Below are 26,111 nucleotides of genomic sequence, written 5' to 3'. Positions count from 1 at the left end.
TTTTCCTTCAATTAGTATACATGTCTCTGTGAGTATGAAAAATTAAGAGATTACTCTTTAAAGTGCTTAATAATAACTAAAGATTTAGAAATGCAATAAATGCTAAAAAGAAATGATATGGACCTTTTAACAAAGGGGGCAGAAGGTTGGACTAATATTAATTCTCTATTAAGAAATCAACTGATAGTTTATCTTAAGTGCTTAAATCTAAATTATTCTAAAATGTTAAAATAAAGTAAGTAGATTTTTGGCTTACACCCAAAATGTTTTCCCATTTAAAAGGGCAACCCGTTATTAAGAAAAATATCATTATAACCATGTAATTTCCTAAATATAAAGGGATCGTTGGTTGGTAGACACTTTAATGACTATTTTCCAAAATATACATAACATAATTACCAAAAGACTGGTTGTGTTTTATGGGTAAGTTTTTAGGTTTAACATAGGGAAGAATCTACTACTGACTAAGAGCTAACTTAGCTATAAGGGCAACAAAGAACAAAGTATTCGGCACAATGCCCAAAAGTCATTTATAATTCATTACATAGTGGTATTAAATTATTTGCTGTATCTAACCTTGCTTTTAGGACAAACTAAAAATTTTTAAAACTTCACTTTGTTTTTGTTTCTTTGAGCAATTTTGATTCACCAATACATTTTGTTGCCTTAAGAGCATGGGTAGTACTTACAAGCTGCGTGACTTTGGTAAGTTAATAATTTTTTAGTCTTCCAGTCTGTAAAATGGGGTAGTATCTAACTTTCAGAACTGAGAAGATTAGAATAGGATACACACAGTGCTGAGTATAATGCCCACCACTTAAGATGTATTTTATAAATGGCAACCATGGTTATAAGGAGACAGATATACTTTTAAAAGCAATGAGATTGACAAGAATACTTGGAAAATTATATGTATGTCAGCAATTTTAATTGCATTCACCCATAAATGATACAAGAATAGTCATGACTGATACTGTAACATCCCAAAGTGATTCCCAGTGTTTCCAGCAACCCTAGGTATCTCATGGTGAGAATCTTTTGGCTGAATACCTACCTACTAAATCACTCTTTTAATTGACTTGTTGATAAAATATGAACTTAATCGTGAAATTAAATTTAAGTTACTTCCAGAATAGGACATGTCCTTTCAAACTTTCAAGACACCACTGAGTCTAAAAAATGGCACATGGAAAGGAAAAAAAATTAGGAACTTCTCTAGGGCTGCCAAATGCCATGAAAATAAGTAAAATTATAAAGGTGGCCATATGTGTATAAGGGTATATACACATATATAAAACTTTAAAAGTTTAGAATCAAAATTATAAATTAATTCCAAAGGGATTCCTGTAGACTTGAATAAATTTCAGTGTAATATATTAAATCACACTAAATTTGAGGTACAAATTTAAAATAGGATTAACCAGATTCATGCAGAAAATGCAAATTTCCTACAAAGTATCCATGTTCAGTTGGCAAAGAAGTCAAAGTGAAACATGGGCTAGATACCAAAATATACAAAATATGACTACTTGTTCCATGGAAAAGGGCAAATGTCTTCATTTTGCTCACCTAATAAATCAAAATACCCACAGATTTCTGGACATTCTTTAGAGATTTGTTTCTCTTACTGGTTCAACAACTTTTTTTCTCACTTCCATTTACAATTCTCCATGTCAGAAATCCCTATCAATATAATGACCTATATATATATTACATTAAACTCAAGCTTAGTTAAGCTGACCAGACAAGTCCCAGAAATTCTTTTTTTTTTTTTTTTACAATTTGAGAGTAGCTCCAAATAAGACTCTCACTGACTACAAACAAAAACAAATAAATCTCAAAATAACCGTTTGTTTTGGAAAGCTGAGGTTTAAAATCAAACAAACAGAAATACAAACCCATCCTCAAATACAACTTCAACTCTATTTTTATTGTTGAAGATGTTTTCAAATAGAAGAGTTACTTCTAGTCAGGTCTGGAAGAATAAAGTGACGATGTTCAATATAAGTTCAATACAAGAACTTGTGCTCAATTAATCGTGTCTGATTCTTTGCAACCCCATGGACCGTAGCTCACCAAGCTCCTCTGTCTATGGAAATTTCTAGGCAAGAATACTGGCGTGGCTTGCCATTTCCTACTCCATGTAAGAACTTACTTTAAAGTAATAAGAGTAATATATCTCCATTTCCAAAGCCTTGATATTGGAGAAAAAATGATGATGATGTAGAAAGCATAAAAAGGAAAAACAGACTACTTTAACTCATTTGAACAAAATACTTGATAACCTAAAAGAAAGGGGAAAAAAGTGTAAACAGGACAGAGTAGTAACTACATTCTGACCCTTTCCATAACAAATTTAATTTACTTAACCATCGTCTATTTTCAAATGATATTAGATAAAGAAGAACTGATTACATGTATGGAGGCACAATATCACTGCGTGAAAACAAAAGACCAGAAAAAAGAACCATTTCAATATTTCCCCCGACGATGACTAATTTTAATTTGTACTTCCACCTTCAAATTTAGCTCTCCCACTCAACTCCATACATAATCTAAACTGGCTTCTATTCAGGAATGATGTACCGAAAAAATGATAACAGAAACAGAGAAAAAGGCAAAATAGTATGAAATTACAAGTTCCAGAGCATTTCTCAATTTTAAGAATGACATAAAGTTGTTCATGTTTGAATGGAATAAAGAAAATAGGATATGGGAAATAAATGGGGGAAAGAGATCAGAAAGATGCAATTTCAGATTTCTTGAAAAAACTATCCACCTTAAAATGCAGGATACTTTTCATCAGAATTTCATTTACTGTTCCTATCTGATTCTCCCAAGACAACCAGGTATTTAAATTGTACATTATATAAGAACTCAATTTTTTCCTAATACTTTCAGTTTTTTTCAAAGCAAAGGAAAGAAAATAAATCCCTAAAAAAAGGAAAATAAATGTAAATATTTTGACTCTTTGTAACTCTAACATAATCAAAATAATGAAAAGTCAGGCAAAGAATTCTTAAACATCTAATGAAGATAAAACTTGACACAGTCTCTCCCTGCATTGCACAGTCCACACTGACTGGGCCAGAAAAGCCAACTACAAACACATATACACACAATGTATCTTAAATTGTGTGTACAAACACCTGAAATCAGGATTTACCCACTGCTTACCCAACAGTCAAAAGAACCTTCTAAGACAACACTAACCAAAATAAATTACATTTACAATTTAATTTCATGGTTGAAATTCATTTCAGAAACTTTTAAAACAATAGATCTTCAGATGATCTTAGCAATCAACCATATTATTTCCCTCTATTAAACAAGCCAAAACTTAACAGAATTCAACATGGGCAACAGCTAATTTTGAGACTATCTCCACTGAAATAAGAGATCCTTGAAGACACAAACTGCATCTTACTTATCTCTGTATATATAGTTTCTAGTACCATACGTGGCATAGTAGGTGCTCAAACAAATCACTTGGTCAATCAAATGAAAGAAAGACAGTAATTTCATATTATGTAACAAGAACTTTAAAAACATTCATCCCTTTGATTCAAGGTAATTCTACTTACAAGAAATAACCTTAAACAGAGGACCTAGAATGAATACAACAACAAACAAAGATATTCAGTGAAGTTATATTTTTAGCTTAAAAAATTGAAAATCATCTAAATATCAAAAGTTAAGGAAACTAGAAAGTAAATTATGATTCATTCACATGAGAGTACACTGCCATGAGGAATTATTTATAAAGAGGGTTTTGATGAAATAAGAAAATACTCATGATAAAATATTAAGAAACAAATCCCACAAAAGTGTTTGACCCCAACTGTTTAAAATAAAATACCTAAGAAAAGATGTGAAGGAAATAAACACAAATATTAAAAGCATTTTGCTACATTTTCCATATTGGTCAGTTTATTTAAATACATAGATAAATCAACTGTGCCAGTTTCTATTATTTTTCAATATTACTATATATTTGTATGGAGGTTCCAGGGTAATACAATAAATTTGTTTTGTTTTTTTGTGTGTGTGTGAAAAGTTAAACAAACAATAAATTATCAGGAGATGTCTACTCATACCTGGGCTGGCTCCTAAATTAATATGGACAAACCACAAACATTAGAAATTGCTTTACCTATGAAATAACACTGGAGTTTGAAGACAAATAAAATACTCTTTTGGATTTTTATTTTCTTTCCTTTACATTTGACTTGCAAGTTGTTTCCATTATAGCACCGCTGATATTTCTTCACAATTTAAAAAACACTTTAATCTCCTCATATCCCACTGTTGTTGTTCTTTTATTTTCCCAATCTCAAGTGAAACATGAAAGCAGTAACTTTCAGTATAAGCTAATGAAGCGTATATGAGGTGGGGCTACTGTCCGAATTTCTGGCTTAGCCAAAGTCTGTTGGACAATCATGATGGGGTGGCAAAACACACAAGTGAGCAACTACTCTGTGGCTGCATGCTACGGGCTAGTTTCTAAAAGGACCACTGTGTTTAGGTGGCTTGTCTTCACTGATGTCTCGATTACTCTATAAATCTCCGCATGCAATAAGGTTCCTAGCTACTCCATTCCCATGAAAATGTTCTGAAAGAGAGTATCAGTGATCAGTGATGTCGATTGTTATTACACTGCTATTACCAGCTCTTCTTCTACCCACTCCTTTAACATTCAGGTGCCCTAGGGGTTTATTATGGCTCACACTATTCTCCCTTGGTAGAATTCTCACGGTTCTAAACACTTCCAGACAAGATATTGCGTTGGTCAAAAAGTTTGTTCAGGTTCTTCCATAAGCTGTTATAGAAAAACCTGAATGAATTTTTTGGCCAACCCAATACAAGACACGAGGTATCTCCCTGGAGCTTTAGATTCCACATTCAGCTTCTACATAGGTGACCTGTTAAATCACTTTAAACTCAATATGCTGAACACGAAACACACCACTTTTGGTGACTCCCCGTTGTTTATAAAATTCAAGCCACCCCTTGATCTGGCTTCACTCTACTGTTCGGCTTCATCCTTTGCCATCCATATTTGTTTTTCTGAAAGCCTAGTAAAATAAAATTACTACCTAGTATTTATTGAAGGCCCATTAAATACCAGATACTATTCTAAGAACTTTATATGATTAGTTTATGAATCTGCACAGCAATTCCATAAGGTAGATGCTATTATTTTCATTTTACGTTGAAGAAAGTATCTTGCCTAAGCTATCTACTCCTGTGCTCCTTACTTAATACTGTGCAATTTTTCATAAATGCCTCTATACACCAAGCATTATCCTGGAGATTCAAGGTAAATATGACAAAGATGATCCATATTCTCATGGGACTCATATTCTAGTAAATATATGGAATAAACAAACAAAAAAAATATTGTAGACTTTAAAATCCCAATAAGAAAATCAAAAGGATTTTATGACATAAAATTCACTGAGATGGCCCTACTAACAGTAATGAAAGAAAGCCTCTCTGAAAAATGACTTTTAAGGTGAGACCTAAAGGATGAGAGAGTGTCAACTATGCAAACAGGAAGGTATATCCATACAAAGACTGGGCCCTTTCAAAGCACAAAAATAGTGTTAGGGACTGAATGGTATTCTCCCGAAATTCATATGCTGAAGCCCTAATCCCCACCGTGGTTTTGCCTGGAGACAGGGCTTTTAAGGAGTGATTAAGGTTAAATGAGGTCATAAGGATGACACCCTAAGCCTATAGAGCTGGTATCCTTATGAAAAGAGGAAAAGACATTAGAGACTTCTCTCTCCAAGTGCACAAAAAAGAAAAGCCACTTAAGGACGCAGTGAAAACGTACCATTCACAAGGCAGGAAGAGAGGCCCCACCAGAAACCAACCTTGACGGCATCCTGACATGGAGTTCCAGCCTACTGAACAGTGAGCAAATAAATTTCCGGGACTTCCCTGGTGGTACAGTGGATAAGAATACACCTGCCAACGCAGGGGACAAGATTACAGAGCCACTAAGCCACAGAGCAACTAAGCCCGAGAGCTGCAACTACTGAAGCCCGTGTGCCTAGAGCCTGTGCTTCACAGCAAGAGAAGCCACAGCTAGCTGCAACCAGAGAAAGCCCTCGGGCAGCAACGAAGATCCAGTGCAACCAAAAATTTAAAACACAATAATTAACTAATTTTAAAAAAAGAAAGAAAATAAGCTTGCTAAGTCATCCAAGTCTATGGTATTTTGTTATGGCAGTCCAATCAAACAAATACAAATGGGAAAGACAGAGGTGCTTTGTAGGAACTGACAAAAAAAACAGTGTACTGGAATATAGAGAGCAATGGAGATAATGAGATGTCAAAGACTCTTACATCCACAGGCGGTAGATGAACCAGAAATAAAACATCATAAAAGCTGTCCCTGGTGCAGGCGTTTTAAGCTGGCTGATACTAAAATTCAGAAATGTGTGGTATGGGGTTTTGTTCTCTCAGTGACTGGGAATCACTGACATATAATGACTAGAATATAATAATCTATATTCCACCTTGGAATGCACAAAAGAACCCCTACAATAAAGAACTGAACTCTTCACAAAATGTTAACAGTGCCCTGTTGAGGAATAGTGGCTAACAGTATGTTCGGTTTTCTTAGGGACTACAGAAGACCAAGATTTAGCCTTTTTTGGTAGTTCTTACACCACCAAGGATAGTTTTGAGTTAATTCTGGAGAATTAATAAATATGTGTTGTGCCTATGCACCAGGAATGGTGTTGGGTACTCTGGAGCATACTCAAAGGAATCCAACAGCAATTCTAGGTCTAAGGGCCAGAGTCAAGAGATATGACACCACATTTCAGAGCATATAAGGCACCCCTGGCTTGAAGATGTATTAATTTATGTACCACTAAAGAAGGTAATATCACCAAGTAAATTATGACATCAATGGTAAGATACACCATAATTTTAGAGCCACTGAAATATGAGAAAATACACATCTTAAATAAATGAAAAAGAATATGAAAATAGCTAAAATGCAAATAGTAAGAGTCATATTAAAAAGCCCATAGAAGGCAAGAAGTTTCAGTCTGGAGAAAAAGATGTGAACATCATCTAGAAGGAGGTGTTAAGAAGTTGTAATTTGGATAAAAGCCAAAAAGAAGGCAAGAAAGGGTACTATAAAGACAACTTTTAAAGTAAACATGTATTAAAGTATTTAATTGCTTTATTACAAATAATGGTTTTCATATTTTATGATAATCTCATGCTGATCTTCATCACATTGCTAATTTTAACACTACAAATTTACAAACAAAAAGGCAAAGCACAGTGAAGATTAAGAACATGCTCAACATACTATCCTTGTTGTTCTCCAGTTATCCAGTCATGTCTGAGTCTTTGCAACACCGTGGGCTGCAGCATGAGATCATATAAAGCAATACAAAAAGCAGAGCGTTCCATTCATTTCCAACCTGCTGCTGAAATCACCTGGACATGCCCTTTGGGTGTGTGCACAAACTCAGTCACAAAGACAATGGGTCAGGGGCTTCCTGGTGGCTCAGTTCCCCCACTTGCTGCAACTAGAGAAAAGCCCGCACAGCCATGAAGACCCGGCACAGCCAAAAATAAATAAAATTTAAAAAATAAAAAGCAACGGTTCACACCTTTGAAAGCAGAACCTGAGAGCAACCAAGAAGGTATTATATAATTATAGGGACATAAATTCCTAGGTTTATGTTTATTTATGTTATTATAAACATTCACAGTTAACAGAGCTATAAAAAACTGAAGTCATATCATAGTATCAAATTGTTTTCTCCTTCAAAAAATTTTTTTTGAAGATGGTGGGAATATGTATGTTCAGTACTCTTAAATCAGTAATTTTAAAGTATTTTTCAAGTATAGAGGCAATGTTATCTTTGTAAATGAAAAAGCATGGTTCCAAGTCACACATGGGGTAAGAAAGAAGAAAGTCTATAATTCTCTGGTGTTAACACTTAAATGTTGTATAAATACACTACATGATTTTAAGTAAATTTTATTCATTTTGACTGAAAAACCTTCTGATAAACCTCCCCCAAGAGTGGGAGAATGAAGTTTGGAAGGAGAGAATGAGGGAAACCCTCAGGAAAAAGAGACCCTTGTGAAAAAAGGGGCAAGAGAAGAAGCAGAAAGGCGACCTAGCTCAATAAATGACTAGCTAACAGAGTAGAGATGGTAAAGTTCATTACACTGCCCAGAACAGACTTCCCAAGTAAAGAGAATATTGCAGTTTTTTGCTAGAAACTGAGCCTGATGCCAGAAACTGAGCCATGATGATGCAGAGTACATTATGAGAAATGCCGGGCTGGATGAAGCACAGGCTGGGATCAAGATTGCTGGGAGAAATGTCAATAACCTCAGATATGCAGATGACACCATCCTTATGGCAGAAAGTGAAGAAGAACTAAAGAGCCTCTTGATGAAAGTGAAAGAAAAGAGTGAAAAAGTTGGCTTAAAACTCAACATTCAGAAACCTAAGATCATGGCATCTAGTTCCATCACTTCATGGCAAACAGATGGGGAAACAATGGCAACAGTGACAGACTTTATTTCTTTGGGCTCCAAAATCACTGCAGATGGTGATTGAAGCCATGAAATTAAAAGATGCTTGCTCCTTGGAAGAAAAGCTATGACCAACCTAGACAGCATATTAAAAAACAGAGACATTACTTTGCTGACAAAGGTCCATCTTATCCAAGCTATGGTTTTTTCAGTACTCATGTACGGATGTGAGAGTTGGACTATAAAGACAGCTGAGTGCTGCAGAATTGATGCTTTGAACTGTGGTGTTGGAGAAGACTGTTGAGAGTCCCTTGGACTGCAAGGAGATCCAACCTGTCCATCCTAAAGGAGATCAGTCCTGGGTGTTCATTGGAGGGACTGATGTTGAAGCTGAAACTCCAATACTTTGGCCACCTGATCCAGAGAGCTGACTCATTTGAAAAGACCCTGATGCTGGGAAAGATTGAAGGCAGGAGGAGAGGGGACAACAGAGGATGAGATGGTTGGATGGCATCACCGACACAACGGACATGGGTTTGGGTGGATTCTGGGAATTGGTGATGGACAGGGAGGCCTGGCGTGCTACAGTTCATGGGGTCGCAAAGAGTCAGACATGACTGAGCGACTTAACTGAAGTTCATGTTCATGGTTGGTCAACACATATTCTTGGGCTACTTCGTGACTACTTTTATATAAGCAAATGCCCTCAAAGGAAAAAAAAAGTCCAAGCAATTTTCCAAAACTACGTGTCATACAACAATACTGTGATTAAATTCACACGTGGCAATAAAAGTTTTGAAAAATGTGAGATACCTCAGTCTGACCTTCATGGGCACTGGTTTCATGAGTAACTCGAATGGCCTGTAATAAGAATATAAGGTATTAATAGGAAAAAATGATTATATTTTGATTATACTTTTTGGATGAAAACAACAATGCTAAATTTTAACATCTAAAGTTTTGTTAAGAAACAACAGACTGGAGGAGATTTCTGGAACAGTTTAACACTAAATATTTAAGAATGACTTCTGAGTAACCAAATGAATTGCTTTGCTTTCCAACCCACAAATCTCCAAAGCCTCAGGAAACTGAGTATCTGCTTATTTGCAATTGCCAGTGGTAAGTGGGGGTTATTTACATTGTTTAACTGTTAGAACTAACATTTAACACTTTATTCAACTGAGACTAGAATAAAGTAAGCATCTCACAGATAGAGACTGAAAAAGCTTAGCTCATCTTTTTCTCCAGGTTACATGCTATCTGCAGCTCTAGCTCTATTTACGCTTAATCATGCAGCTTCAGTCAGCACTTTAGAAATGTGGAGCAAAAAGCATGCATTTATCAGAAGCTAGAGATTTCAGGTTCCTGAACTTGAAAAAAAAATGCTCTTATAATATCCACTATTAGCAAAGATGAAGAGAAATGGACAAAGAAGTAAATTACAGGTGAAAGTACAACCTTTATGAATGGCAATTTGGCAATAATATCAAAGCTTTAAAAAAACATGCAATCTGTTTGATCTATCAATTTCTTTTCTAGTTTATATATTTAATTATAACTCTACTATATAACTAATATTTGCAAAGATTTAGCTACAATGATATACCTTGCAGTATTTTTTAAATGGTGAAAAAAGAGGGGAAAATATTAAACTTCAATAATTTATTAGTTAAATAAAATACTACAAAATGGAAAGCTAGGCAGCCATTAAATGATGATGTCAAATATATACTTACTGGTATGTAATACGTTTGTGATAAGTGAAAAAAGCAAGTTATAAAACAGTATTACAGTGTGATCAAACTTTGTGTATATACTTATATATTCCCTATAAAAAGTATTAATGGTGGCTACCTCTCACTGGTGGGATTACTGGTGACTTTTATGTTGTTTATTTTTATGTAAAATAAAGATGTTTCACAAGATCTGCAGGTTTTTTAAAGAAAAGTAACTTAATCAATGTATATGAGAATGCTAAAACAACATAATCAAATCAATAGATTTACTGGGCTCAAACTCTGCATAACAGATTGTTTTAGCCAAGTAATTTGTACACAATACTGTTTACAGTTTCAAAGAATGTACAATCCACTTAATAATGTCAGTAAAAAGCCTTCAAAAGCAAAATAGATTTCAAATATAATAAATGTAAATACCACTCAAATAATTCTATGATATGGTATAATCATTTTAAACTAGACTATGTGGCCTGTGTCTTCACACATGAAAAAATATTACTATACTGATAAAACAGCTAGAGAATGTTCTGACATCTGCCATTTAACCTTTGTTTTTTCCATTCATTGGTCTTCAGCCTTGTTCCAAATTCCCAGTGAAAGACACACAGGGTATTGCCAAACACATATTTACCACAGGAAGGGAATGGTAAGGAATGGTCAACTATAAGATATTTTATAAATTTGTAAATCAAACTGCCTTTTTTCTCTCATTCAGCTCTGCACATAGAAGAGAAGTGACATTTTATCAACATTTATGGTTATTTCAGATAATGTTACCTGAAAAGTACAAAAGGCCTTTTTTAATGGATACGACCAAATCCTTAATTGCTCAAAACTGTAGTTTCAAGACAAACTCCCAAACAGAATCTATAATTCCACAGAACTTTGCCCACAAATGAGAGCAAGGCAGAAAAAGGTACCGACGTCATAGTTCTCCAGGTATCTGGCTCGTTCTTCAGGGCTCATTGATGCAGACTCCTCCAGGAATTTTTTCAAGGTTGATCCAGATTCTGAGAATATTAAAGATGATAAAACTGAAAAGGCCAGGTATCTCAAAGAGACTGAGACATGAAAATACTAGAAGCAAGCTAACTATTTTTCAGGTTAAAACCCTTTCATTGGTAAATAAGGAATGTAAGGTAAATGACAGGGCTTACACCTCTGTTTATCAACAATACAGCAGAATCAGAAGGATTAATATTTTCCCTAGTAGGAAATATGTACACTCCCATTATAAAAGAAAGAAGGGAGGAAAGCTTTATTTACTACTTTGAAGAAAGAACTAGAGCACCACCTACTGCTCAGTAAGTTAACTTACAACTTACGGAGCAGGAAGACAGCAGTAATGAAAATCTGCTTACCAAAGTGCATCTTGTCTTTATTGTTGGCAATAGCATGGATTAGTCCAATCGTCCCACAGGCATTGCTGATTGTTTGCTTCATGAAATATACTGACGATGTAACATCTTGTCCCTGAGATTTTATCTTTTCCTCTTCTTCTGTTCTGAATACTTCATACTATTAAAAAAAAAAGGTCTACATGTGAAAAATAATACATTAAGGACTCAAATGTAAATTTGGAAAAACTCTACACATCAGTGGAGATACAGTTAACATGGCATATCTTAATGCAACACTATAAAGCATTTTAAAAAGAATACAATGGATTTACATATTCTGACTCAGAAATCTGCCCATTATTATAGAGTGGTTTTAGGTCAGTATATATTAATATGATTCTCAATTATGTTTTTAAAATATTTATATATGCATTGAAAAGTGATAAAGGATATAAAAAATGTAACAGAGGTTATCTCTGGGCTAAGATATTACTGGAGAATTTTTATTTTCTATTTTTCACATTTCTGTATTGTTACATCATATTAACAAAATTCACACTACATTTATAAGCATATGATATTCATAACATTAACCATTATCGATAACAACTGACAGTAAAAACAATACGGTACAATTAGGTCAAAAGTGTGTGCTCTACATCTGACTGCCTGAACCTACCACCATTGTAAGCTGTGCAACTCCAGCAAGTTATTTTTTCAATTGTAAAAAGCATTAAAAATAATGAGGTTAAAAAATGAGTGGGGACAGAATAAAATGTTGTAAACCAATTATACCTGAAGAAAATGAATTTTTAAAAACTGAGTGAAGAGAAGGAAGAGAGAAGAAAGATAATTTATTGTTTTGATGTTTTCCTGTAATTTTCAGATTCCAATAGCGTAGGGAGTCTTACTATAGCCCACAAGCAACAGGCCACATCTGGCCCACTGCCTGGTTTCACAGATGAAGTTTTAGCTTTGTATTGTCTATGGCTGTCTTTATACTAAAAGGCAAAGTTAAATAGTTATAGCAGAGATTATTAGGCCTGCACAGTTAAAAATATTTACTAGCTGACCCTTCCCAGAAAAGTCTGCTGACCCCTGCAATAACAGAAATAAATGATGTCTATTAAAAACCCATAATTAAGGAACTGCTTTTAACAACAAATGCACCTATGCCTTAAAAAATAATTTGTCAATGTGCTTCTAAATCAAATTTTAAAATAATATTTTCTGAATAAATTCTGAACCATTAATTCAGGCATATAGCCCAACTGATAAAATCTGAAAGGTTCAAAATAGTAAGGTCTTGTGCTGAAATGTTTATACAATCCTTCAGTTTAGTCTGTTATTGTTGTTGTCTAATATCAATTCTCCTTGGTGACAAAGCAAAATGAGATGTGATAACTTCTTAAGATTTAATGTTTAGAAAAAAATCCTGAAATGACACAGAGCAGGTATAGGAGAAAAGGAAAAGCAATTATGGCAGACTACAATGAAAACACAGAGTCAAGAGACAACAAAAATATTAATATGAGAGAGAAATGAATTTATAGCTTCTTCGCCTGTGATTCATTGGCTGGTAAGCACTACAATGAAGCATATTTAAAACACTGTAACTGACTTTATTTAAAGCAAAATGAGGTACCCATGACAGTTCCTTTTCTATTAGTATGCTGAAGCCATTCACAACTACATAATCAGTTTCTAAATTAAAACACTTTATAGCTCCTAAAATATCCATAGATATCCTCTGTGACTTTATTATGTCACTTATTATGAGCTGAAAGAGGGATCTACCAAATTGTAAGAGAGACCAAAAAGTGGCAGATGCCACTATATTCTCTACTTATATAAGTAAGTATAAATACTTACTCATTTCTCTCACATCTTCCCAAGCATTTACTTCATTTTTTACAATGCTGAGCTCATCCTATTATCTCGAAGTTTAAAAACAAAAATCAGAAGGCTATAGTCTCAAAGTCATTTTAAAATGAGCTTAAAATTTCTGGCTCCATAATACCAACATCTACATGATTATCATTCTAGAAGAAAGGCTGAAATAGAGAGATCTGAATTTGGATACAGAGATCTAAGAATAGCTATTTAGAATTCCCAAAACATTCTAAATCTGCCGATTAAACTGTATTTTAAGCTTAAAGATTTCCACCCAAATCAAGTTTTTTCTGAAAATAATGTAACCCATGTCATTAGTTATACTTACTTCCTTAAAACAAAGATTTGTTTATATGTATGTGTGTGTTTAAAAATTTTACATATTTTATATACAAATTTTCACTAATTTGAATAGATATTCTGTATTCATATATTTTCTAAGACAGATTTAAGATTATCCATTTCTAAAGTATATACATCAAAATGTGATTAAATGTCACATCAAAACAGGTGAGGCATATTAACCATATTAAAAAAAAAACAAAAAAAACTATCCAAGTTTAAAAGACTGACCCAGGGCTTCTCTGTCAATCTACAAATCAAAATCTAAATACATCTCTTTAATGAAATTAGATTTTTAAGATGTTCCCACTCCTAGATTTCCTCATTTTATGCAAGAATAGAGTTATTTGTTCTTAAAGAAGAACACAGATTTAACTCAACATTGAAAAAGAACTCTGCATTTCCCAGAAACTCTCTTACTTAACAATTACCTTTTCTGTAATAGGGAAGAGAAGTAACACTGCACACACTGGTCTTGGAACCATGCTGAGGAGTTCAGGATCCATTCCATATACATCAACAAACTGCCAGTTAGGATGCAGACCTAATTGTTTGAGAAACTGGGAAAAGAGGAAAAAAATAGGGAAAGTTTTTTTAAAAAACAGGGAAATAACCAATGTGTATATACTATGTATCTGATACACAAAAGGGAATGGAAGGTACAAATATTACTGATGTTCAATAAGAATAAAGTAAGCAGGTTCTTCATGAATTATGTGAGAAGAGAGCAATTTATTCATTCACTTAACAAACATTTAAAATTTATAACATATTAAGCAAAACTCCTTGCCCCCACCCACAAAATCCATTACTTTGGGACTGAACAGCCAGGACTTCACCAAACATATACAACGTGGCTTGGCTGATATCTTAAAACTCATTCTCAACATTTGATTTTTAAGGAAATGCATCTAAGTTCTAGTATATAAAGACTTATTTTAGTAGTAAATCAGCATAGTTTATTCTAATTATAAAAAATTATGCCTGAGGTTTAAAGACAAATGTTAGATCGATATCATAAGTTTTATCAGTGAGCAAAAGAGTATATAAAGCCAAAAAAGTCCAAGTGAATTGTGTGAATACCAGAAAGTGCTTGATATAAAGTCACCTACTGGCTCTCTGACTCCCAGTACACAATGACACCTACTCAACTTCACCGTCTCGCTTACATTTGATAAAACAACTGTAACAAAAGAGGAGTGGTTTCTTGACTCTTGGAGAATTCACAGGGAAATAAAATATCAGACCCTAATCTACTGCAGAGAGAAAAAGAACATGATAATGAGAACGAAGTCAATTTCACAATAAACTCATATGTCTGTATGGAATGAAATTGGTGATTTTAAAAAGTGCACCATCACAAAATAAATTTTACATGACAGAAATAAAGGAGCAGAGGAAATAAGAAATGTATTAAAAATGCATCATTACACCTTACCTCAAGAATACATTATAGTATCTACTGGTTTAACATTATGTGAAATTTAAAAATAAAAAAGTGCCTTGGGTATTTCTCCTTGAAGAACAATCACAGGTACTTAGATGATAATGAGACTTTGCAAAACCAATGGAAGCCATGCATTATTACATGAACAGTGTTAGTCATCTCACAGTCAGGTTCTCCAAGAAACGACTTTCCTGATGAAAGGATGACCACTGTCCACATCCCTCCATCTCTTGGCTTGTAGAAGAAACACTAATTAGAAACACTAACCACATTAATGATAACATGGTTGGTCAAAAATAATGTCCTTGATACGTTTAATAAGAAACATACTGAATTTAAAAACTTCTCTTGGCAGAATGTGCTCAACATCCATGGATTCATTAACATGCTCTGCAACAGTCTGGAGCCAGAAAAATCAACAGACTCCTCTAGCTAACACCAATTCTTCATCTGATTCTTATTCATGATTCCAGACTTTAATAAAGTTCAACAAAGTATTCCAAACTACTTCCTCTCCCTTCTCCACTGTCTCTGAAATTCTTAGTCTTTGCTCTCCTCAATATTCCATTCTATCTAGAAACCAAAAAAGGACTAAAATTGACTGCAGAGCCCAGAGAATGAACTATGTCTTATTCATCTTTTTAATCTCATACCACAGACACTCAAGTTATATTTATGGAACCAGCAACAAATTTGCTGAATTTGTTGAAAACTCTATCTCCATTTTAATCTAGTCATTTCTATGTCTGCATATGTCTGTTAAGCTGTGTTAATAATGAATATTTAACATATATTTGGTTTCATTTGTGCCAAGTTAAAGAGGTAGGAAAGATACATTTGGCTTCTAATCTGAAACCAGGCATTTATTTATCAGCGCCACACACTCCAGATACCAAATACTGCCTGCACAGAACTGACAGCTCTAAAAAGCACACTGTCAAGGAAAAGTATCGTAAACCCTCATAAGATAATTTAAATTTATTGGTTAATTTTATGTAACCCCAAGTCATATTGCTACAAAGTTATAAAACAAAATGTACATGTAAGACAGTAAATTTTCACATCTGTGCTGTAAACAGAAAGTAACAGTTAAACATTTTAGTGAAAAAAACCTGGACAAAACTGGCAAATGACCTTGAAGAGTATAAATATTACCAAGCTCCAAAGGCGGCAGGTTGTAGTGAGAATGCTAAGTACTGGACTGAGGACACATTAATGATTAAATTAAATATAGGAAAATGATTAAAATTTAACTGGAATCATACTTCTCCTTAACTTTTTACTCACAGTTAATCAAATAAGATTGATAAACAGAAGTTCAATTTAATTAATATACATGAGGTACATCAATGCAACCTTTGTTGCAGATACTGTTATGAGTCAGACTCGCCCAGGAAGTCATCACAAGCACAGAAAGAATGCTGTGCTGTCCTTAGTCGCTCAGTCGTGTCCGACTCTTTGCAACCCCATGGGCTGTAGCCAACCCAAGAATACTGGAGCGGGCTGCTATGACCTCCTCCAGGGGATCGTCCCAACCCAGGGATGGAACCCAGGTCTCCCGCACTGCAGGCAGATTCTTCAACGTCTGAGCCACCAGGAAAGCCCAACAAAAAGACTAAAAGCAGCTGTTTACAGTAACTACCTCCGGGCAGTGGAAAAAAAGTGAGGAAAAAGGCTTTCAACTTTAACCTCTCACTTTTTAAATAACAGAGGTATTCTACTTTTATTATCAAAAGAAAAAAAAGAACCTACCTGCAGTGTGATAATCAAAAACAGAGAAAGATTAAAAAGAAATTCTCTAAATTAGTAAATATTAACAGCAACTAGTGTGGACAGATTCAACAAATTTGTTGCTGGTTCCATAAATATAACTTGAGTGTCTGTGGTATGAGATTAAAAAGATGAATAAGATGAACGCAACTTTTTATTTTCCAGTATTTTCAAAAAATGTCATTTTTCCAATGACTAGTTTTCCAAACTAGTTGGATGTAGTTTCTAAGATAAAATCTACAGAACTGATACACATGCATCTTCTTTAAATTTACAAAACTGAGAGAAAACAAAATACCAGTAGTAAAACTACTCCAAAAAACTCTCTTCAGACTACTCACAAAGTATTCCACGAGCTACAGGCACTTGCACAGACCTCTGTACACAATTATTAATAGAAAACATCCTGTTTGTATCAAGTATAATAACGGGATTTATAACCGCTAACAGTCTTCTGGACTAATGTTATTATGTTTAAACTAATGTTTAAACACTGGATAATAAAATAACTAAAATTCTGACTGATTAGCTCACTAAATCTTCATAATGCCACTAATGTTTGGCTTATCAAGAAAAATAATTAATAACATAGATTATGTGCCCCAAAAGATCTTGGTTAACTCATTCTTTTTAGTCTTTGGGCCAAAGAGAGTATTTCCACTAGATGCAGAGTTCTTTAAATTATGTGTCAACATTTTTAGAGAGTATCCTGTAACAGAAACTACGCTAGGAGCTTTAATGCACTTCACTTTTACCGCAACTGGCAAAAGAGGTTTCATTACATCCTTTCACCAATGAGAAAACTGAGCCTGGGAGATTCTGTGACTTTGCAAGGTCATGTTGCCAGGACTGCCACACACAGCTCTGGACGCTCTGGTACTTATTTACCCGTCTCTCACGCCTTGAAGTATCTTTTTGTACTTGGTTCTCTAACTACAGCCAAAATGAACTCTCCTCCAGTTCTCGAAGGGTTGACAACCACCGCTTACCTTGTTTTTGCATGTGAACTGGACTTCTATCGGAAAAACTGTTAGCCTCTCCTTGTCATTTTTAATGAATTCCTCCTTATTCTTTAGGTGACAGTCAGGTTAGCAAAAACTCTGATTACATATATGTAAAAAAGAGAGAAAAATTAAATCTACCTTCCTTTAAAATCTGTTCTAAAGCCACTTGCTCTGATCTCTAATGGGCAGTTCAGAACAGCAATATATTCTGCCTCACTACTACTTTACTAATCCTTTGGGTTATGACAGAAATTATACTTATCCAGTAATTGTGTGATCCCAGCACTAGTAAAAATATACTAGTAGTAACTGCTGGATGTTACTAGGACTAGGAAAATAACCAAGAGTTAAATGAGAAAACAATGGTTCCTAAAGTCTGGAAATGAGTAAAATGAATTTTAATAGGTATTCAATAAACAAAGAATAATAAAATTATTTAAGTACGGACTGGGGAAATAGTAAAAACATTTTATGTAGGGACTCGAAAAAAGGGGAGTTTAAGTTTACGTCACTGCAGGCTCAATACGGAGTGACTACACAACTGTCAAAATAATGATGCAATGCTGATCTGCTTTAAAAGTTGGATTACTCAGGATAATGTAGTAATCCACTATTTCAACACAAACCATGCAGAGTGAAATATGAATCAGCTCTGAGAGGCCTATTTTATGAAGGATGACGACAAACAGGAAGCAGGCTCAAGGAAAGGTGACCAGGAATAATAAGTTTTTGGAAGACACCACAGCTAGAGAATCTGGGCATGTTCTGAGAAGACTTATAATAATCCTTTTCCCCAAATATTTTCAGTAATATCACAAAGGAGCAATTAGATTTACTCTGCATGATTTCAATGGGAGGATGACAGACAACTGGAGGAAGTTACAGAAGAGCAGATTTTGTTTCAATATAAAGAAATATAAATATAATTCTCCTAGTTATGTATTATACATTATTCTCATTATAATAAAAAAGACTAAACCACTTTAAGAGATAAAATACTGTCACTGAAATATTCAAGCAAAAGATTCATGACCACATTAAAGGTAATCTTAAGAAAGATTTTCTGGAGCACAAAAGCAGCTATATAAGATTTAGTCATTCTTCCACCCAATAACTATTTGTTGAGAGCCCTTTATGGGCCACACACCACTCTCAGTTCTTCAGACATGTCCTTTCTCTCACAGAATTTACATGCTAGGGGTGGGATACATACAATAAACAAGCAGACACAAAAACAAGATAATTTCACAAGGTGATTAAGTATTATGAAGAAAATAAAACAAGAGATGACATCAGTGGAGACTCAGGGTGGATGGTGGGAGGAGGAAGGGACATAACCTGAATAATCAGGAAAGACTTATTGAAGAGGTAACTTTAATATACAAACAACAAGAAAGAATCAGCCATGAAATAACTAAGATCGTAATGATTCAAGCAAAGGATGAGCTATACAAAGACTGAAGCAGTAACAGGCTCAGCACTCAAAGGCTGCAGCCCAGCAAAAGTGGGAGACAGGTAGATAATACCTCCCCATCAAGTCAGAGTAAGCAGCCTGAATGTATTCTAAGGACAAGCAGCGGAAGGCTGTTTTGTGTTTTGAGTGTTTTAGGTAGGGAAACACAAGTTGTGACTTGCATTTTTATAAAATCTCCTTGGGTAAACACTGGGAACAGATTTTAGGGTGGCATATGGAGAAGCAGAAAAACTAGTTAGGAAGATATTGCATTGTTCAGACTAAGGATCACAGTGGCTTGGGATGCAGCAGTAGAAATGAACAGAATGGGCAGATTTGGGATAGATTCTGAAAAAAATCTACCAGAACTGCAGATCATTGGATCTGAAAGATTATGAAAAAAGAAAAATTCATTTAATCCTTACAATTTTGCAAGATCAGGAGAGGTGGTGATAAACTAGGGCTTCCCAGGTGGCGCCAGTGGTGAAACACCCACCTGCCAGTGCAGGAGAGACCCAGGCTCCATCCCCAGGTCAGGAAGTTCCCCTGGAGAAGACATAAAGACTACCCACCCCCAGTATTCTTGGGCTTCCCTGGTGGCTCAGATCGTAAAGAATCCACCTGCAATGCTGGAGACCTGGGTTCGATCTCCGGTTTGGGAAGATCCCCTGGAGGAGGGCATGGCAACCCACTCCAGTATTCTTGCCTGGAGAACTCCATGCACAGAGGAGCCTGGCTACAGTCCACAGGGTTGCAAAGAACTGGACACGACTGAAGCAATTTAGCACCCATGAGAATCTAAGAAACTGAGGTACAAAGAGGTTAGATAACTCCTCATGATCTTAGAGCAGAGATTCAAACCAAAGAAATTAAAATCAATACATGAATGGCCTCTCTAAATTAGTATAGCGGTGAAGAACAATCGATGACATTGACTTGAGCACTGGATAAATGGCACTACCCTGAAAAGACTGGGGAAGCAGATTTGGAGGAGAGATGAGAGAATGTAAATCCAGATTTCTTTTTCAGCCATGTTGAGATCAGTTCAGTTCAGTTCAGTTGCTCAGTCATGTCCGACTCTGCGACCCCATGAATCGCAGCATGCCAGGCCTCCCTGTCCATCACCATCTCTCAGAGTTCACTTAAACTCACGTCCATCAAGTCAGTGATGACATCCAGCCATCTCATTCTCTGTCATCCCCTTTTCCTCCTGCCCCCAATCCCTTCCCAGTATCAGAGTCTTTTCCAACAAGTCAACTCTTTGCATGAGGTGGCCAAAGTACTGGAGTTTCAGCTTTAGCATCATTCCTTCCGATACCTATATCTAAATGGAGATATCAAAGTGGTGGCTGAATATATTAGTTTCCAATTCTGTACAGAAGTCAGAACTTGGGAGGAACACGGGATCAAACATGTGACAGCTGATGATATTAATGCTCTACAACAGAAAAGATTAGCAATCTAGACAAGGCTCTGAGGAATTGGAAGGGAGATGATCCAGCAATGGCAAATCTAGGAAGCAGTCAGAGAAATAGGAGGCAAGCAGAATTATCACAGAAGCCAATGGAGTGGGTACTCTACCAAGTGTTGCTGAGAGATCGAGAAAGTGGTGAGAGAAAAGTGAATGCTGGATCTGACAAAGTGGTGATCAGTAAACTTGAGAAAAGTAGTTATTGTGAAATGGTGAAGATAGGAGTGAATACAGGAAAAATATGCAGATAAAAGCAGCAAGAGCATCTGTGGACAATTTTTTTGTGGAAATTTTACAAAGAAGGGAAACAGAAAGGAGATAGTAGCTAGAGGAGGACAGGGTAACAAGTATGTTTTTCCCAAGAAGGGAAACCCCAACTAACAAATGTTTGCACGTTCATGGCAACTATCCGGCACATGACTTCTAATTCTCTTTCCAACACTAAGCAACTAAACTAAATACAATAATAAAGTAAATTTCTTTTCCTTCAACCTCTTAGTGGGCTTTCCTTGGGGGTTCAGCTGGTAAACAATCTGCCTGCAATGCAGGAAACCTGGGTTCGATCCCTGGGTTTGGAAGATCCCCTGGAGAAGGGAAAGGCTACTCACTCCAGTATTCTGGCCTGGAGAATTCCATGGACTGTATAATCCATGGGGTTGCAAAGAGTCAGACACAACTGAATGACTTTCACTTTCTTTCACTTTTGGCCTCTTCAATAAAATCCACAATTAGGAATATTTCTAGGAAATTGTCCTATCAGAAATCAATGGGTCTAAAACACAACAATATTCAAAATTATAAACTGTGGCCATGTAATACTCAAATCACAAAACATAATCAAGATAAAAATCTAGTGTGATCATAAAAATAAATGCTATGATTGCCCATAGCACAGAATTGTCTTTGTAAAAAATGTTATAATTCCTGACGTTTAATTACTTGTAACTTTACACTGGCCTCAAGCTATCAGTTCTATAAATGCATATATAAACAGAATAGAGCTTACGTTTTTTAAATGATTTTCTTTCTGTCATTGAACTGATTTTATTCTAGGTAAGTTCTACCTAGAGTAAGACAAAATATCCTGAGAAGAGATTGACAGCACAGTAAGCAATAAAAGAAATTACTACTTACCACACCTACCAAGACATGTGGTTACCAACTAATGTGCAACAGTTAATAATGATCTTCATATAGTTGACATGTGTTAATCATTCTTATACAAACTAGTCAACATTAAACAGTGTCTGCTGACACTGAGTACAATGCAACCACCAAATGGTAACAGAGTGAAACCAAGGTAAGTAAAAGGCTAGGGTTCCATTAAACTGAGGAAATAAGAAAAGGTGGGGATGGATATGGTTGTTGGGATTAATCTGTGGCTGTGAGCTAATTCAATTTCTATTCATTTTTAGATTCTCAGTTCTGCCACTAACACAAAGAGAATAAAGAAACAACTACAAAAATTTTGGTTAAAGCTAATCAATTTTTAGATACTTCTCCATTCTCCCACTAAATGTGCATTACTTCTTTAAATAATAAATTTAAAACAAACGTAATCACACCAAAGCATGCCAGAAATTGTACTATCATATACTAATAATATCTTTCTCTGTTTATGTCACTCAGAATGGCCTCCTGTCACCATTCAGGGAAAATGTTTTCCCTGATGGTCTTCATCACAGTACCATTAATTTTCTCCACTGCACTTATAACAATCGCTGTTTTCTTTTCTTTTTAATTACTTGTTTATTGTCTGTCTTCCCAAAGGACTGAAAAGCAGAAAACCATAAATGTTTTCATCACCAAATATAACCAGCTCCTGCTCAGATACCTGGTATTCCAAAAGGTGTCCCCCAAATATTATTTAATTGATGTGAATAAGTGAATGGGTTTCATAGTCTACCAAGATCTAAGTTTCCAATTATAAAAGCTTCCATCTTATTAAGGTAACAATATTGTCTAAAAATGATTGTTTTTAAGTCTGTTGATAGTTAATAGTGAGCCAGCTTTACAATACCAGAATAAACAGTTCTTAGGATATACTATCCTTTTTATATATTGCTGCATTCTCTTTGCAAATATTTGGTAGAGGATTTCTACATCCATGCTCATGAGGGATATTAGTCTGCAGTTTTTCTTATTATAGCTTGCCTGGGAATGCTGGCCACAAAATGAGTTGGGAAGTGGCCCCCCTCTTCTATGTTTCTGTAGGACTGGTATTATTTCTTCCTTAAACGATAATCTCAAAAGACACAGAAAAGCCATTTGAGAAAATTCAACATTGATCCATGATAAAAAATCTCAGCAAACTCAGAACAGAAGGGAAATTCCTTAACATGATAAAAAAAATATCTACTAAACCCCTACAACTAACATACCTAAAGACAAAAGATCAAATGCTTTTGCTCTAAGATCCTGAACAAGACAAGGGTGTCCTCTCTCTCTCCATTCTACTCAATTTTGTACTGAAGGTCCTAAACAGTGCAATAAGAATGAATAAAAGGCATTCAGACTGAAAAGGGAAAAATAAAACAGTCTAATCACAGAGAATATGACTGTCTATTTAGAAAATCCCAAAGCATCTACCAAAAACAGCCACTAAAGTAAGTGAATTTAGCACAGCAGTAGGCTACAAAGTGAATATGCAAAAATAAATTCTATTTCTCTATACAGCAATAGACAACCGGAAAATAAAATTTTAAAACAGTATCATTTACAGTAGTGTCAAAAAGTCATTAAATACTTAGGTATAAACAAACAAAAAGTGCAAGACCAACATGCTAAAACAACAGACTACTTTTGAAAGAAATCAAAGACCCAAACAAATGATGCGATGCACTATCTTCATGAAATGCAAGACTCGATACTGTTAAGATGTTAATTTTCTCCAAAATGTACCTACAGACTTACACATTCACCATCAAAATCACAGCAGAATTTTTTGTATAAATTTCTTAATTTACACAAATCTTTCCATCAGCTTTTCAGCTGATTCTAAAATTTATATTGAAAGACAAAGAAGCTAAAACAGCCTAAACAATTTTGAAAAGGAGTGAAGTTTGAGAATTCATACTATGTATTTTCAAGACTTACTATAAAACTACAATAATGCAAACAGACACATAGATCAATAGAACAGAACAGGGTCCAGATATATGGCAAATTTATTTTTCACTAAAGCTACAGAAAAATTGAGGGATTAGGTCTGAAAGAAATATGCTTCTTTCCTATGGCACTAAATCAGAAGTTGGAAATACTAACTTCTTTGGCCTCAAGATTTTTCTTAACAAAAGCATCAAAATGTTGTAGGGGGAAATGAACAACAAACGCCAAAGCGGGTAAAACAAAAGAAAATTAACACTGATTGGAAACGCCACCTTGATAATAACAAAAGATATATGCTGTGTTCCAAGCTTTGTACATTTCTAGATCAGTAAATAAACAAAAGTTGAGGGACGAATGATCATTTCAAAAATGCAAAATAAAGCTGAATTAAAAAATAAAGGGTTTGTTGACCACCCCGAGAGAAAGCATTCTATCTGCTTTCTTTATATAAGGAATTTTCTACAACCTTTCAAAACCAAAAACTAACAAAGTACCAAAAATAATGAATCATTATTCCTTGGTGATGAATAGGAAAGTTAAGGAGGTGGAAAACTGTAGCATATGATAAAATAAGGAAGCAGTTAAAAGTAAACCTGCCGTTGAGAATGAAAAAGAGGATAAGACAAAATACACCTAAGCAAAGAAAAAGTTTATACCTGGTAGTACTTATTGTCCTTTTAATCGAGTGCCTGGGAGAGGTTCACTCTTCCCTCCCCATCCAACACCCAAACGAATTTAAAGAGTTGAAGGTGGCAAAGGATGACGTGGGAACTGAGCTTTCCTATGGCATAAAAAATTGAATTCCACTTTTAAGGAACTGGAAGAGAAAGGGGGTGTGGTAAGAAAGAGAAGTTGACTTGATGGGGCAGGAGATGACTGATGGTTTCACAGCGCAGGTGGCTCAGGAAATTACAAGGACTGGGTGGGCGAGTTTACAAAGCTTAGAGCCAGGTACTGTAGGGAAATTAGTCACCTGGAAGGTATAGGGGTGGGACAATTATGGATTCGGCACTAGCAGGAGGCAAGACTTAGAGGGAAGAGAAATAGGAATATACGGTGAATGTCCCTCAAACCTCTGACCCCGAAATCCCAGGAAACGTGATGACGGGGAATAGGACCAGAGACAGCTGGGAGCATCTTTCCAGGAACCAGGTGGGATGGAGGCGGCCATAAAAAAAAAAAAAAAAAAAAAAGCACGCCTAAAGCTGAGCAAGAGGGACCCGCACGAAGTTAAATCCCAGACTCCAAGGGAGTGCGGGGCTGTAGGCAGCCAGTGGGGGCTCCCAGGTCCCAAGCGTCAAGACACCTCACTCACCTGGTTGGTGACCTGAAAACGAAACAGAGAACACGATTTAGCGACAAACTGCCCGGGACGAGCTGCAACAGCCCGGTTCCCCCCGCCCCTGCCCGCGGCCTTAGGCCGAGACTGGAGGCGCGCTCACCTCGGGATTGGCCTCCAGCGGCAGCCAGCGTTGACCCTCCATGGCCGCTCCGCCCGGCCGCTCTCCAGCTCTGACAGCCGCCGCCGTCGCCGCCGCCGCTTCCGCCCCCGCGGCCCTGACCTGGCACTGTCCAACCTGCGCCCCCCGGGAGGGGTGTCCGAAGACTAAGAAAAGTTTAATGACACACTAGGTTATTTCTCGCTCCACATAGCACCATAATTCAAGGCTTAAACTTTAAGTTAAGATACGATGAGAGATTAAAAAACAGGAGCCAGCTTCCTATTGCAGAAGGGAAAATAATCTTAGCTCGCTCCACAGCTCGCTCCCCTCACGCTTGGACTCTTCCGAGCCCAAGGGTCCGCTCGCGTGCCACGCATGCGCGAAGCGCGAGTCTAGGACCGCGTGCTTGCCGGCTCCCTCCCATTCCTGCAGAGTCAGCCCGAGGCGCTAGGGGGCGTGCCGCTGAGTCTTATTCATCGAGGAAGGAACCGGGCACTGCCCACCAGGAGGCCCCACAGCCAGAGAGTGACGGAGTCATGCCAAGAAGCTCCATTACCACGGTACAGAATTGATGTCTTG

General features: G+C 36.0%; 1 protein-coding gene across 5 annotated transcripts in view; it reads right to left on the bottom strand.

Annotated features, from left to right (window-relative positions):
- Window positions 1-25,604, bottom strand: part of UCHL3 (ubiquitin C-terminal hydrolase L3) — a 49,099-nt gene extending 23,495 nt beyond the window's left edge. Inside the window, exons 1-6 of one of the 5 annotated variants that reach the window (XM_059892040.1) lie at window positions 25,533-25,604; window positions 25,406-25,417; window positions 14,269-14,397; window positions 11,624-11,780; window positions 11,187-11,272; window positions 9,337-9,384 (exon numbers count right to left, since the gene is read on the bottom strand). In XM_059892040.1, the coding sequence (XP_059748023.1) occupies window positions 9,337-9,384; window positions 11,187-11,272; window positions 11,624-11,780; window positions 14,269-14,397; window positions 25,406-25,417; window positions 25,533-25,574 (474 nt within the window). In that variant the 5' untranslated portion in view covers window positions 25,575-25,604. 5 annotated transcript variants of the gene reach the window in all.
- Window positions 25,605-26,111: the final 507 nt, after the last annotated feature.

The sequence above is a fragment of the Bos taurus genome, chromosome 12 (genome assembly GCF_002263795.3).
Source record: "Bos taurus isolate L1 Dominette 01449 registration number 42190680 breed Hereford chromosome 12, ARS-UCD2.0, whole genome shotgun sequence".
Taxonomy (NCBI): Eukaryota; Metazoa; Chordata; class Mammalia; order Artiodactyla; family Bovidae; genus Bos; species Bos taurus.
The sequence above is the reverse complement of the archived record's forward strand: the minus strand, read 5'-3'. Positions and strand labels throughout refer to the sequence as shown.